Below are 15,216 nucleotides of genomic sequence, written 5' to 3'. Positions count from 1 at the left end.
GGATTGTCAAACAAGGAAAACCGCGAGAGACAGCCAAAGTGGGTAAAGAGGGTCATTAGCAACAGCTCAAGTTATTTCGTCCAAAAGGCGCTTTCCATGGGCAAGAGGCCCTGCAAACCTGCAAAGCTGGGGTGAGTATGTATACGCAGGATTAATACTGTACGTAGCATGTACTATGGTATTTGTACCGCGTAAGGTAGTCGAACCCTTGCCTGCATATAGTAATGAGAGCGCGTATCAACTAGGGTAAGCTAAGGCCTACCTAGTAGTAGAGCAGGGGTCTTGGCTGGATTATGGGGGCAGGCGATCGATAAGTACATACAGTACTATGTTTATTGCACCTTTATTACACCTCTTGGCAGAGTGGATGGCCGAATGTAGTAGACCGTCAGGTATGTAGGAGGAGGTAGGTAGTCTATGTACGCGGTATGTACATAGCTAAGGTACAGCTAGCAATGTAGGTAGCGATGTATGTAGGTAGCAATGATTAGGTACGGTAACGGAGTATGCTGACACGTCCACCGCGCAGGCTGGTGATTGTTGCTGTTGTTTTCGTTTCTATCGAGTGCTGGGTACGGCGAAGAAGCGTCCGTGTTACTCAGAACCGAGGATATTAACACATACGACCCATACATATATATGTTAGGTACTATGTATGTATGTATGTATGTACGTACGTTAGGTAGTGTATGTATGTATGTATGCTGCTGGAGAACGACAGCGGACTATTATGTACGTATGTATTGCGCATACATAGGTACCCAGGGTAGGTAGGTAGGTAGGAAGGTAAGTAGGTAGTAACCTGTTAGTCAGTGCTTCAGTCAGTTAAGTAGCAATAATATTAATAGCAGAGCGGTGAGGGAGACGACCGACAGAATTATGTATGTAATAGTGAACTTGTTGCGATGGCCTCTTTTTTTTGGGGCCCGCCAAGCAGGCGCTTTTTCTGTGGAGGGACTTCCCAAACCAGGTTCTAATTGACGAATGACGGTTAGTTCTAGTTACGCTTTTCAGCGAACCCAACTGAATATGAGCTAATATTGGTAGCGTCGTGGGTTCGGAATTTAGCAATTCAGCTACTTGATAAGTATAGTATAGTATAGTGTAGAGCTATACGAAGTATAGAGCTAAAAGTAGGAGTAGGACGAGCTACATACGAATTTGAACTCGTGCTACAAAACAGGCATGGTATATTATGAATATTATAACAGCGCACAAGATAGTGGTCCAATCATAATGACGAGCCAACGTGTGTCTTATCTGGATGAAGGAGGGGAGCTCTATCGGTATCTGTATCTGCGGCGTGAGGGATGAGAGAGATATGCGAAAATGATCGGAAGCCAACCTAGAGCACGTAGATGGGACGTTAGGTAGATTGTAGATTGTAGATTATAGATGGTCCCGTTTGTGTTACTACAGGCTTAACGTACAGGTTTACAAGTGCTACTACTCTAACTACAGTGTGTTACCATAGTACGTAGTGCCTTACATTTACATACATACATGTACCTCGTACCTACTTTAAGTACAGACGGTACATACAAATTGAAGGTAACGAGGAAAGTATGTACTCGCATAATACAAAAAGTTTTTTTGGCAAGTGGCGCCTCTTGCTTGGCATCATGTCTCTACTCGGCCTGTCTCGCCTTACTTCGTAGCGTGGTCCAGATAAGTTAGAGCCAGTGGAGAACGCTCTAATAGAGCCCGACCGACAACGGTCTCGTTACTTTCGAGAGGTACCCGTCCCTCCAGCATGTTTAGTCGAGGTACATATCAAAGCACATGCCGGAGAGAACGTGGCTGCCGGCTACATACCTATTTATATGTACCTATATATCAAAACAGTGTCTAGAAGGAAATCGCACGGTGTAGAACAATAACATTTATATGTTCAAAAATACAAATCATTATTTTTTATACGTAGGTATATATGTCCAATGTCTAAAATAGATACTTGTACCTAATATTATACCTTTATTCAAGGATCAAAACTCTCAGACCTTTAACGGGACAAGCCACATAAATTCTGTTTTATTCACATATGGTCAAGCATGGATTAGTTTGCTTTCGACCCTGATCAGGTGTAAGTGTAACAGGGATATCCCTTACAACTTCACACGCGTCTAAGCACGTCTGCGTCTCTGCGTCTGCGTCTGCGTCTTTGCGAAGGCGGGGCAATCTGAGCAGGTGAACAACTCTCCGCTCGCCGCCATGTTTGACGACAAGACGGATAGGGTCCCCTCCAAATTTTTACGTTAGTAAAACATACCCCTAGGTTAGATAGATATATGGAAAACGAGGCTTCACTACTTAAACGAAGAGAATGGCTATGAATGATCAATGAAGTTATTCTAGAATCTATTCGACCATTGGTGGGACTAGGTTGACTCGGTAGTTATGTATGTTAAACGCAACGCTTGACACATTGATTTTGACTTGGCCAAATCCTACCACATCTGCGGCTTTCTTTTGACAGGACCACATCTCGGCCAGACTTTTCCCTTCTCAAGTCTAATTATTACATTACATTGGCTCAATGGCCCTGGAAGCGGCTGATCGGTACCTGCAAGTACAGACCTGCATGTCCCTGAGTTTGGTATTTACGGTACCCAGTGCTTGGGTTGCGGGTATGCAATGTGTGAGCGGCACTTCTTTCTGTCTCTGCTTTATGGAGACGTTATGTAGATGTCATCTTCACCTCGTTCGAGTTGCATCAGTTGTTTGCTGTTAGCTCTCGGGGATCGACTACGCTAACAAGGGGCCTGGCCAACTACGTGCGTACAGCTTCCAACTCTTGTTGGTTACGATATGTATAAGAGGGCCGATATATGACCACTATTATTGAATAATCAAAGACATAAATTACAATATGTCACGAGGTTTTAATTTCGCTAGTTAAGCAAAGTGAGACTATTCTTCAATGTGTGTATTAAGGTAATGATCTCTGTTTAACATATGCAAGTATGTGGATAACTGCAATCAAGATCAAACATACATACTACGTAAAGATGCACATTTTTCAGCTATTAGATATAACAGCTGCAATTATTGCCCTTATTCTTTTCAAACAATCTCAGTTGGAATTTCTTAGTCTGTTGATATGAGCGTTGACCGCCAGAACTCTAAAGCATCATACATTTTTATTAGCGCTTCTATTCTCTAAGCCTACTTAAACTAACTACTTGCTAGTTAAGTCTTATGCTGACGTATCCGTACTTAAAAACAAACTGGCGGTCTGCTAGTGATAGGATTACGAAATATATGAGTTAACCGTAACATCTTTATAAGATTGAGGACAATTGCCGTGTTAATAAGAGGAGTAGACACGGGATCTCTAAATAGTTGCAAGCTTCCAAGCGTAATGAGGATGGGGGCTTAATGAGATGATAGGTAGGTATGTCTGGCAATTAGAATCAAGGTCGTCGACGGGACAAGCACCCCTCCTCCAACTTCCACCAATCCCGAGAAGTAATGATTCTGATACCACGCCGCAGTCGTACGCATTGAACTTCCCGCCTCCGTATGTACATCTCGGACCCCAATCCAACCCATTAAAAAACCGGATCATTATAGCGACCTGGCTTGGCTGGTGGTGAGGAGGCATAGTGTACGTAGTAGATCGCTGTCAAGGAGCACGGTCCTCATGCGGGTAGAGTTGATGTGACATGCATGCATTCATGGTCATGCGTGAGTAGGTACATTACATTACATATTGGAATGACACCAATATGCCGCGATGGTTGACATGAAAATGGATATAAGCTTTTAGGATATGGCCATATTTCAACCACATTGGGAGCACGTGTATGAGAAAAAGAAAAAAGAAAATAAAAATAGTCTTGGCGGTATACTCTGTTATGATTATTTGCATAGTTAATAGACCATCGGGTCTTTGAGGGATTGACTGTCAAGGGTGTTAATAGCTTTACGCGGCCTTCTTTATTTGGGCACAACCCATTCAAGGCAGCCCTAGGCTACTCAGGGCCATACATGAATATCGAACCATTCTCCATTAATGATCTCCATGACTTCCTTTTCAAGAAACCCCGCTAAATTTTATTCACGGTGCGATGTGGTAAGTCCACTATAGCCCAAATGCGTAACAATATGATATTTAGGGCTGACACTACAACGTAAGATCTGGATAGTTATTATGTTATTCATAGAAGGATATTGCTGTTCAAAGGACTTATATATCCATACAGTATTCAGTACGCTTAGATACGGCAGAAACCAGGCTACAGTTTTAAGTCCTTAGTGACTGAATTTAGGTGACGATCCAACATGTCAAATCATGATATATCAAAAGATGTATAAAAAGATGCGCATACATACACATCCGAGTCTTGTGTCTTAGCCGCGTTACATACTCTTAACTTTAGATATGACATGTCCATCCAAATCCCTGGGTAAGTAACCTTAAAGAAACAATGTACCGAGCCAAAAGAGATGCCGATCGAGGTTTCGGCCCATGGACCCGCAAAAAAGAGCTCGATTGGTAATCTCGAACGGTCGTTCCGATTTCTTATTGCGCATGGTGTTTTCAGTTAGTTTACATTAGACTATTCTTTACCATATTATTGGAAGGGACATAATAATAGATCGACAGTTTAATGCTCGATATATGGAGATGACGAGTTATTAGGTCGTTTTAGTTAATGGTAGATTCTAACAAGATAAATTTAAGTCCGGATATGCCGAGAAACCCGTGCCTGTGGCTGATACATTAGTTATTCTTTATTAAGTCACTTAATCGTGGCTCGGATGTCTTTCATGAATCGAAACACTCGTTATGTGACATCGGTCATGTTCAGCCTTGTGCCGCTAAATAATACTTCCGAGACGTTTGGTGTCACTAAGCCAACTACCACGCGATAAATTTCAACGCCAACACTTCATAGTGGCGTACCTTTGTTACTAACTCAGTTAGCTCCGTACTAGTCCGCGAACTCCGTCGGTGAGACTAGGTAGAGGCAAATGTTGGGTAGCCATACTAGTTATCCTTGGCTGTTTCGAAGCTCACCAGCTCCTTTGCTGCGGTCTTTAAAAATCAAGGCATCAGTAATATATCAGTGACCCAAAGCATGGATATTAGAAGATACCAACAGATGTCAAGCAGCTTATAGATAACCTGGAGTGTTAATATTCACTTAGTTATAGGCAAGGAAGATGTTTGGCATACTTCTATCCGTGCTCTAGGTTGTACAGCACCCGTTATGCCCCGCAGCTTATGGTCGTCCCTTATTTGTCTGAATATTTCTATCCTTGCTAGCCACTAATAACGAGGTCATTGCCTTGAAAGTTACCGTATTTGGTCACCTGCAGAGTCCTAATGTCCTGTCACACAGACATGACAGTCGCACTCATCCATGTCGAAGTGGGATCTCCGAACGGTAATTCATTAGCCGACGAATAGTGGTATATCATGTAACTTACGTGAGGTATACATGACATTATGAAGCGTAGGTAAATCATGTGAACTTCTATAAGACTTGTTGATGAAGCCCAACCTAGAGTTGCGGGTCCGGCTAATATATTCTGGAGCTATGTACGTGGAATCAACGGAATGTCAAAGTTCCGTCGTAGGCGATTTTCGTCTGCTTCGGACGTAAGTTACAAAGCTAAAGACCCTGAAACGTTAAAAGAACCGAACATCGTGAGAATCCTCTTCGGTTAAGTTGAGCTCCCATTGATGCGCTACTTTAGATGAGTTTCTACCGGGGCTAGGCTAACCTTGCGGCGGTCAATACATACGCTTACGCCAATCCTTCTAAATATAATACGCGCTCCATGTATATATATATACTTAAGTCACGATAAACACTTGCTCTGGTGTTCGGGATTCCATCGCTAATTCGGCCGAGCACAATACATATCTCTTTATAAATTAGATGATAAGGAATGGTATTACTTTTTTATGTACTATCTGATATATCCCTTCAGTTACCAAGTAAAGGGATAAATCCATTTAAAGAGACTTATGCTAAGCTGCTTTGTGTATCGCCTAGTACGGCAGTCAATCCGTAATAAGCGAATGGACGGGTATTCAACATCCAGCATCTAGTTCCTTTTTTTTGTGGCGTCCAATAAAGTTTTCGATCGAGTCCCGGAGTCATGGCTATGGGAAGATCAAATCTGAAGCGATGATCTCCTTCCGGTGATGTATTTCCCAGCTAAAATAACTATTCTGATTTTCACCTAAAGTGCCGTGTTCTACTGCCTTCCATAACCTAACTGCCCAACCAACCAACTACCCAACTACCTTGTCAAGAAGGAAAATACGATCAAACTCCGTCGAAGATCTTATGTGGCTCCGACTTTCGTCATAGGCATTTCCGAGGCCCCTTCCCCAGTTTAGTAGCGGGGCTTTTCAGCGAACCTCGAATATCAACAACCTTGCAGCTCATTGGGCTCTTAACAAATTCCTCTCGGGTATCATAGCCCATTGACAATGCTCATTGTGCTGTGCCACCACCATTTCTCACCACATACCTGAGTTAAGTCTGTTAAGCGACTATTAGTTATGCCGAATTCCCGAGAAGATCACAGCTCAAGGAGCATAAGCCACCTATCATCATCGCATTCGCTTCGTAGAGAACTCATGACAGCGAAGCTCATAATGCACATAATTTTGATAGCCACATGACTAGCAAATTTGCTTGCATCGTTTTCACTTGAGTTCATAATCTTAAAATGCGGACTTGCGGACATGGATTTTCAAGAGTACATCTACATGCCACTTTTTAGAGGGTCGTGTAAATACATAACGTACAATATTTATGCGACTTTGCCTGCCAAATCTCCGGCTAGTGTAAGGGGCAGTGGAGTGTACCCTTTCGAGAAATAGTAAAGAGTTACGATGAGCGAATCGAAACAGCAACATCAATGTATTCATCATTCCGCTAGGCTTGCATTGCTTGATTTACTTTAGCTTCAAAGAAATTAGTGGTTCTAGCGGCATTCTACTGCCTTCGAGGCCCCTTTGGACTTCTTGTATGTATGTATCAAACTCGACCAACGTTGCGGGGGCTAGGTAGATCATGTTAAATCCCCACAGGGATATCAATGAGGTCAACTATGTACCCTTTTACATAGCCATTTACGAGCTTGTTGGTGTTACCTTTTATGCAAGCTCAGGGTATGACCTCGTTTAAACTTAAAATACCTATGAATAGTAAACGACAACAAGCTGCAAGGCTATCAATTTACTAAGTTACTCCAGGTTTAACAAGGCGAGGCTAGCGTCTTAAGTTGATATTCTAACTTATATCCATGGGTTTTAAATTGTTGCTAATATTATGTAGTCAGGTAGTATAACAAACATTTACACCACGTTTTTCGTTGTACCTACCTAGATTACCAATGCGCCAAGTAAGTGCTTACCTTTACACTAAGTTCCATACAGCTGGATACTTCTTACAAGGAATGCTAAAATTATGGGCTAACAACTCCCTCTGCCGACGTTCGATCATAGAATTAAATTAGCATGTGTACCTTAGGTAGGTATGTACGATGTCTCGCAAACGTCATCACGGTGAAATGGAAGAGAAAAATCATCCTTGGTGATAATTTGCGTTATTACTTACCTAGTTACCCCATGGAAATGGAACTGTTATGTTCGTATGCAACGCTTTGATTACTGTGCGGCACATGATTTTCCGTAGATCACATCTAGACTTCTTCTATCCTTGTCAGAATCCACAGACCCCCTCCCCTCGAAAGTTAACGATAAGTTAACGATAAGACAACAACGAAAAGCTATGAGCAATAATTCCTTATGTACAATACATGATGGTTTCAAGAAAAAGGGTGAGCATATATCTTGTAAGAATCGTATGGTAGGAAGAGATAAGCCTTACTATACTAGTGTAAAGTATTATATGTTTTCCTATTGTAGCAACACATTGCCGAGATAGCAGCCGAAAGGATCATGATGACTAGGTAGGTAGCAACGAACAGGGCCTACAACAGGGTCTACCGTGAACCATGTTCCAGGATTCAGCTAAGCATCGAATTTGTACGATAAATAACATACCTAAGTAGAAATACCCTAGAAAAGCCATCAAGGTAAAATCCACAGTAAATCACGTGGTTCTTGACGTTACCAGCTAATTCTGAATAATGCTACACCAAGGCACTTGCGTTTCAGGGGTCCTCCCCGCCTCTCGATAGGTTCATTACCCAAAACCGGCCCCGGGTCTTCGTTGATTGGCCATTTAGACGGCGCAAAGTCCGCCACCAGGGGAATTCAAGGGGTTCAAGGGTATGTTTTGTACAACCCCTCTAGACCTTCTAGATCCTCTCCGCCGGTAAGGCACAAATTTGTTCGATCAAATCTTTGCGATGGTTGATAGATGCCCAATGAGCTAATAGCTTCGCCAACCCGCTACAATTCCTGCTTTTAGAATGATCTACCGGACAATTTGACGTGCCCTTCTTCGGGTTTTCCCTTAATCAAATTCTTATGCAAGGGGGGGTACGAAATAATGACTTATCGCAAAAAGAAGTAAGCTGACACAGGATACAATATACACACCATTCCTCCTGACCATGCCCAACCATCGCAAGGACCAGCCTCATAGGAGAACAATTGGATCGATCTGTCCAAGACAGGCATACATGCGCGTCTTTCTACCACACTGGGCTTGGAGAACAATTGGTTGGCCCTCTACGAGGCGCGGCAAAGGCGTCGATCCGCTTAGCCTCGTTATGAGTTTCCATCCTGCCAAGAGCTTTCTTGAAGTATCTGGCCTAATTAATGCTCCCAAAGGAGCATCAATCCCAAGCCTCAGTTGGTTGTTTGCACGCAAGCAACATATGAGAACTGACCCCCCACGATTCTACCGGATATGGCATTCTTCTCGTCCTGTCATTTGCGTGCCTTGACGGTTTTCTCGGAGTTCCGAGTTTGGGTATTCAGATACTCTAGATTTGCTACATGATGGCTAACAGATTTGTAGTTGCGGAGTTTACAATCTATCAAAGTCACGGCCTATTAGATACCTACCTTGTAGAGACAACTACAACGTGTGAACTATAAGGATAAGACAACAGGTTATCCTACTTGTTTATGCCGGCATCCTGCGTCGAGTTCTATCAAACCAATGCAGTGCAATCTAGCCGCTAGCTTACTTCGATTCCGATATACATAGTATCGCCATCCTATCATTAGTCGGCAAAAATGTTGATTGCTATTTACCTATCTTTGTCGATCTCATCTGCGACATGGTAAATAATTAAAGGACTTTCGCTAAGTAGCGATTTATTTCTACACGGCGATTACTCACGTTAATGATTAACAGTGCAACTAATACGTGTTATAGAGGAGGATCTCTATTACGATGGTACCCAAGACTTATGTTGGCGGATCTGAAAATCCCACTTTACCCCACGATACGCACCCATCTAAGAGTGTCAGAATGTTCCCATCTGAGAGTGTTATATGCTTATCTCACCCGTCGTTTATCCATAGGAGAAGCGCTGCGGCTCCCACCGGGTCATCTTGTCACCCGTTTAATCCATTTTGATTACCAAGCTATTTCAAAGTTTGGAATGGGTTCTTACAAGGCTTACACCTCCTTCGCCTTTAATTGCCCTTATTCGGCCTTATTCGAATACAGCATATCTACTCCATACGGGAACCTGCTTGTTGGCTGACCTCCCTTTTTTTTTCTTTGCGCCATCGATCTCGAGCAGCCGCCACGAGATAGTATTTGGTCTTTCGTGTGCATATTTATAAGGTGCACATTGGGGCTGAAGGTCACATGTGTCCGATCATGAAACGCCTCCACGGGTTGGATCTGCCGTCTGATTAATGATCTTGCAGATGTTAGTGTCTCTTTGCGCCCGTCTTATTGTTGATATTAAATGCCACCTTTTCATGCCGTGTTCGGGTTCTGACAGAAGACGGCTGCTCCCTTGCCTCCTGACAATAATAACATCAGCAAGGAAAAGCCCGCAGCCCGCAATCCTTTCGCGGCGCAGACTGACGTTGCCTGCTTAGCAACACCCATACGGTAACCTCGGAGGATGTGGATCCAATGGGCTGGATCCGAGCAGCGAGAAGCGAGCGTTGGTTGCGTCGGTATCAACCGATCAGATTTCGGTCCCGATCTCCTTTTCTTTTTTTTTTCTTCTCAATGTTACCAACATGGTGTTAGGTATATTATTTGCTACGTGATCTAAATTATCTAAATTGTTTAAATTGGATGGGTTAAATTATAATATCTTCAGATGATGACTGATAAGTTACGAATGATGAGTGATGAATGATGAATTATGAATGACCAAATATATCCTGGTTTAGGTATTTGCTATAAGTGATTTACTGGTTAGATCTTACTTTAGCAAACCCAAATCCATAATATTGGGACATTACCTTGCCGGTTGAAGAGGGGGAGATGCCTACCGACATGCCTACTGCCGCAAATAACTAGTCCGAGATTAGTAAAGCCGATTTATTCGTACCATGTATGGCCATCTAACCCCGGGAAAATGATGCAGGGTATATATATGTACCTAGGTACCTAACCAAGTTGGCAGCTTCCACCATCCATTGACACAAGGGACATGGTACTTACATGTAGACCGGTCAGAAAAACACCTGGGGCCACCTCGACACCTCCAAAAATTAAGCTGGCTGGAAAATATACGGTTAAGGACATTAAGTTTGGTAAGATTAACTAACGTAATCCACAAATTAAAAACCTATACAAATTAAAAGCCTAAAAATATCTAAACTACTACCTTCTAATTTCAATAATTAATTATTTAATTAATTTATAATATTTTAATTATTTAAAAAATTAAAATAAATCTGGTTCTTAACGCTATAAAACGTAATAAAAATTTTAATATAAAATGTGTTATACGCGTTTATAATATTTTATATAAAATGTTATATAATAAAATATATAATTATTAATAACGCGTAAATATAATAAACTATAATAAAAATTAATTTAATATAAAAAAATATTATTATTTAATATATTCTTAAATTAATATTTAAACTTTTTCTTTTAAACTTTATTACATTAAAAAATAGCTAATATATATTATAAAAACGTAATAAAAAACCTATTAAAAAAAATTAAGCCATAAATTTTATACGCTAATAATTTAAACTTAAAACGCGTTTAAATTATTAAATTAATTATTAAAAAGTTTTTTATAAAAATCTTAACGTTTATTATGCATAATATAAATTAATTACTAATATAATAAAAAAAAAAATATTTATTTAAAAATATATATAATTTTAATAAATTGGGTTTATATAAATATATTATTAAAAATAATTATTATAAATTTAAATTAACGTTAAAATTTTATTAAATTATTTAATAAAAAATAATTTATAACTATTTAATTAATTAATTTATAAAATTAAACTATATCGCTTTTTATTATAATAAATAAAATATATTTTATTTTTAATAATTCAATAATAAATTCTTACCTAATTAAATTATTAAATTATTTAAAAACGGTTAAATTATAAATGAAATTAGCTTAGAATGGTTAGCGCATTTTAATAAATATAAAAAAGTATATAAAAGATATAAACGCCTTTTAATATTAAATAATTATAAAAGTTATTATTAATAAAATTTTATAAATATTACCGTAATAATAATATTATATCCTTTTATATACCTACCTATTTATTTTATAAATTTTAGCCTTTAAATATAAACGTTTTTTTAATTTTAAAACGCGTATACAAAATAATTATTAAAAATTTAATGCGATAGGGTTTAATTTATATTAGAAAAAAATTTTTTTTTTAACTTTTCGGCAAATTTACAATACCGTTTTATTAAAAAAAAACGGGTTAACTTTAAAATTACTAGGCTAATTTTTTTAAACTTTAATCAGGTTATTTTATAACTTAATATTGTTAAAATTACGCGTTTTTTACCTTAAATCCCAAATTACCTAACTTATTTTAAATATTTAAAATATTAAAAATATTAATAAAATTATATTATAGTTTATTTTTATACGTAATAAAATCTTTATCTACTAATTAATTTGCTAATTAAAATTTTAAAAATTATTAATAAATTAAATAAAATTACGTATAAATTATTATATAAAATAGTTATATTAAAAAAAAAAGTTTTAAATTTCCGAAAAATAAATTATACTTTTTAAATGTTAATAGGTAAAAAATAAATAATTATAAAAAAAAAAACCTTTTATTTAAAAAAAAAAAACGTGTTATTAACCTAAAAAAATAGTATTAACGTTAAAAGTAATATTATAATTGTTAAAATAATTTTATAAAAAATAATAATAAAGTTAATAATGTTATAATATTTATAATAATATAGATTATAACGCGTAAATTTATTAAGTTAAATTAGAAACCTTTAATTATAAAAATTAAACTAATTTTTAATTAATTTTAAACGTTATTATTATATAATAAATGATTAATTAGATAGGTATAAAATCGTGGGCCTTTAATTTGTATAGGCCTTTGATTTGTGAATCACGTTACTTAGTTTCGGTAGGGTTGGTTACAATTGGATGGGTACAATCCATCCGTGCTACAAAATAAACAGAAGTCACGACAGGAGACCTACATACATACTAATACATAATGCATAACGCTGTGATGGTGCCGTTTAAAGATGCCGTCTATTGGATATCAGCTCCATTTCTAAAAAGCCTCCGAAGCCACCTTCATAATCTACCATAGTATTTCGTTGCCTCCAACCTGGTCCTTGGCTCCGTCATATGCCATACCTACTTGCCTATTTGCCTACTTGTCTACATACCTAACCTAGGTATATCCATACCTCCATCCATTATCTCTCCTATTATCTCTCTTCATACCTAATGTGTCCTATTATATCTACGTATGCATATATTTCGTAGTACGTTACCCAAACAGTCAGAAAGCTGCAGATGTGATAAATCATATTTTGAAAAGGTCACGAAGGTGTTGCGGTGTGTTTTTCTACTCCATTCCTTTCGCCCGCCCGCAACGCCGTATTGGGAATATGGCATGATTAAGAAGATTCCAATTCCAGGGTTCGGGATTTGAGACGGAGATAGGTCACGCTGCGAATACATACCACCGTGGTCTGCGCAGGGACATGATTCATGTCATACCCAATCGCTTGCACCTGCACAGCTTGCAGCGGTATCAGAGCGCCTGGAACCTCTTGGGAGATCTGCATTGCGTCTCTGCCAGTCCAAAGACCGCGAGCCACGGCTCAGCAATTATGACCTATCTCTTTTGTATTCCAGGTGCCTGCCGCTTGGTGACCATTCAGCCATTTTACAGTATGAGAATTCTCATTTTCGCCCAACCGATGCTCTTGCCTGTATGGACCAAACACGGGATGGGCCTCATAACCTGCGGCCACTGAAGACGTCTCCGACTTGACTCCGTGTGCATACACGCATTACGCACATTCACAAACTCACATGCACGAGCAAACAGAGGTCGCGTGTGATCAACAAAAATTGCCTATCTAGTGGATAGGCTTATTCGCTCGTCGGAATAAGCTCGAGATTATGATGCTATATTCTTCGGCAGCCTTGCCAGACTCGCGTCAGCTCGAAAGCGGCAATGAAGATCGTCCCAGCGATCTAGTTAAGTGATGCAGAATGCTACTCCGCACCGAAGACCCTTTAACCTTTTCCCTGGTTCAAACGGTACTGGGTGGTCTCGGGTGGGTTTCGTTGGCTGACAAGGTGAGTGGATGCGTCTGTCAGTGGGATTCCCATACAATTATACACCAACCTCCAACCCCGAACGAAAATCCTAGGAAAATATCGCTGGGCACCATCAGCCTTGTTATTAGAAATGTAAATATGGGAGGCGAACCCTGTCAAGCGTCACTGCAACCTAATGTCTCCGAGAACATGCCGTCGGTCAACCCCCATGGATATTGCATACCAATTTGGGGAGTGCAGCTTTTGAGCTGAGAGGCCTCATTGAGCTTATTGCGCTATTAAGATTACTACTCCGCGATCTTAACTGTCATCGCCCCATTATTGAAGCCTTAAAGCCCACAGTTTCATCATCATCATTATCCCCCGGTTCTCCGTCTTGCCTCGCTGCCACACCCTCGGTAAACACCAGGTCTCCCGTTTTACCGAGAGTGTTCCGGCTCGCCTCCTCGAGTAATATGCCAAAAGCTAAGAGTGCAGTTTCGTCCATACTCTGCTCGTCGATATTTCGAGTGTCGGTTTCACCCCGGGTCGTGGCAAGTGCCGCGTAGAAGTGGCTAGAGTAGCTATGGACTGCTTTGAGCATATCACTCTCGGGTAGTGTGCCTCTGCCACCGTCCCGCAATTCCTCGTGGGCGTGATATATATCCTTTTCGGCATAGCGCACGGGTGCGCGGATGCGGCGAAATAGGACTTCTTCTGGCGCGAGTGTAGGATCGCGACGGTGGTCTCGCGAAGTCCGAGAGTGATGAGAGGGTATCTCGGACTCGGATCCATCGTCTAAAGGGAGAGTAGTGGTAACTCGACCTAACAATGCAGCCAGTTAACATCTGTCTAGATTGCCACGAATATGCGGTGAAAGGTGAATTGTAGACGAATAAGATATTTAGAATTACAAACCTGCTACCGCGTCGTAGACATTGGCATTTCTTCTCCTGCGCTTCCATCTACGATCGTCTAGGATATTAGCTTCGGTTCCAGTCTCTGTAACATTGTCCACTTCCGGAGGCGCTACGAAGCGTTTCTCTTTGGCTCTTCTAGATGTCATCTTCACATCTAGCCTGTCGATTGTGAAGTTCGACTTTAAGCGCTAGGTTAGGTATAGGTACTTTAGGTAGTTTGTGAAACTTCTAAACAAAGCTAGACGATAGTAGTGTAGCTTTGTGGGTTGTATTCTCATTTGCCTCCATCATAACTTTCAAGAAGTCGAATATCCGCTTGTATCGAAACGCTAAAGGTCGTTGGTGACCACAACGAAGTCACGAGGCGAAATAGTGTAATTTCTAAAAGCGGACTTTACTTAAAGTTGCCTTAGAATTGTATATTCCAATTGCGTCTACTGTTAGGAAGTAGGTAGCGTAAACCTTATTCTAGGTAGTTACGTGTTTATTGGTACTTCACAATTTAGGCTTGGCGGGGGGGGGACACTAAAGCTACGTACCAACTACGTAATATTTCCAGTTTCTCCCCGCCTACAAACTAGAAATGCGGCTCTGAATTTAGTACAACGACACTTACAAATCT

The 15,216-nt window shown here is 40.0% G+C and overlaps 1 protein-coding gene across 1 annotated transcript; it reads right to left on the bottom strand.

Moving 5' to 3' along the window:
• Positions 1-14,002: 14,002 nt before the first annotated feature.
• GL218_05359 (uncharacterized protein) lies at positions 14,003-14,740 on the bottom strand (the record flags this gene model as incomplete). Its single annotated transcript, XM_033582021.1, has 2 exons — positions 14,003-14,499; positions 14,593-14,740. 2 exons carry the CDS (start codon positions 14,738-14,740, stop codon positions 14,003-14,005), a joined length of 645 nt encoding a protein of 214 aa, XP_033434984.1.
• Between the last annotated feature and the right edge of the window lie 476 nt (positions 14,741-15,216).

The sequence above is a fragment of the Daldinia childiae genome, assembly GCF_008694065.1.
Source record: "Daldinia childiae strain JS-1345 chromosome Unknown Scaffold5, whole genome shotgun sequence".
NCBI classification, from domain to species: domain Eukaryota; kingdom Fungi; phylum Ascomycota; class Sordariomycetes; order Xylariales; family Hypoxylaceae; genus Daldinia; species Daldinia childiae.
Note: the sequence above shows the minus strand (reverse complement) of the source record. Positions and strands in the feature narration are given on the sequence as shown.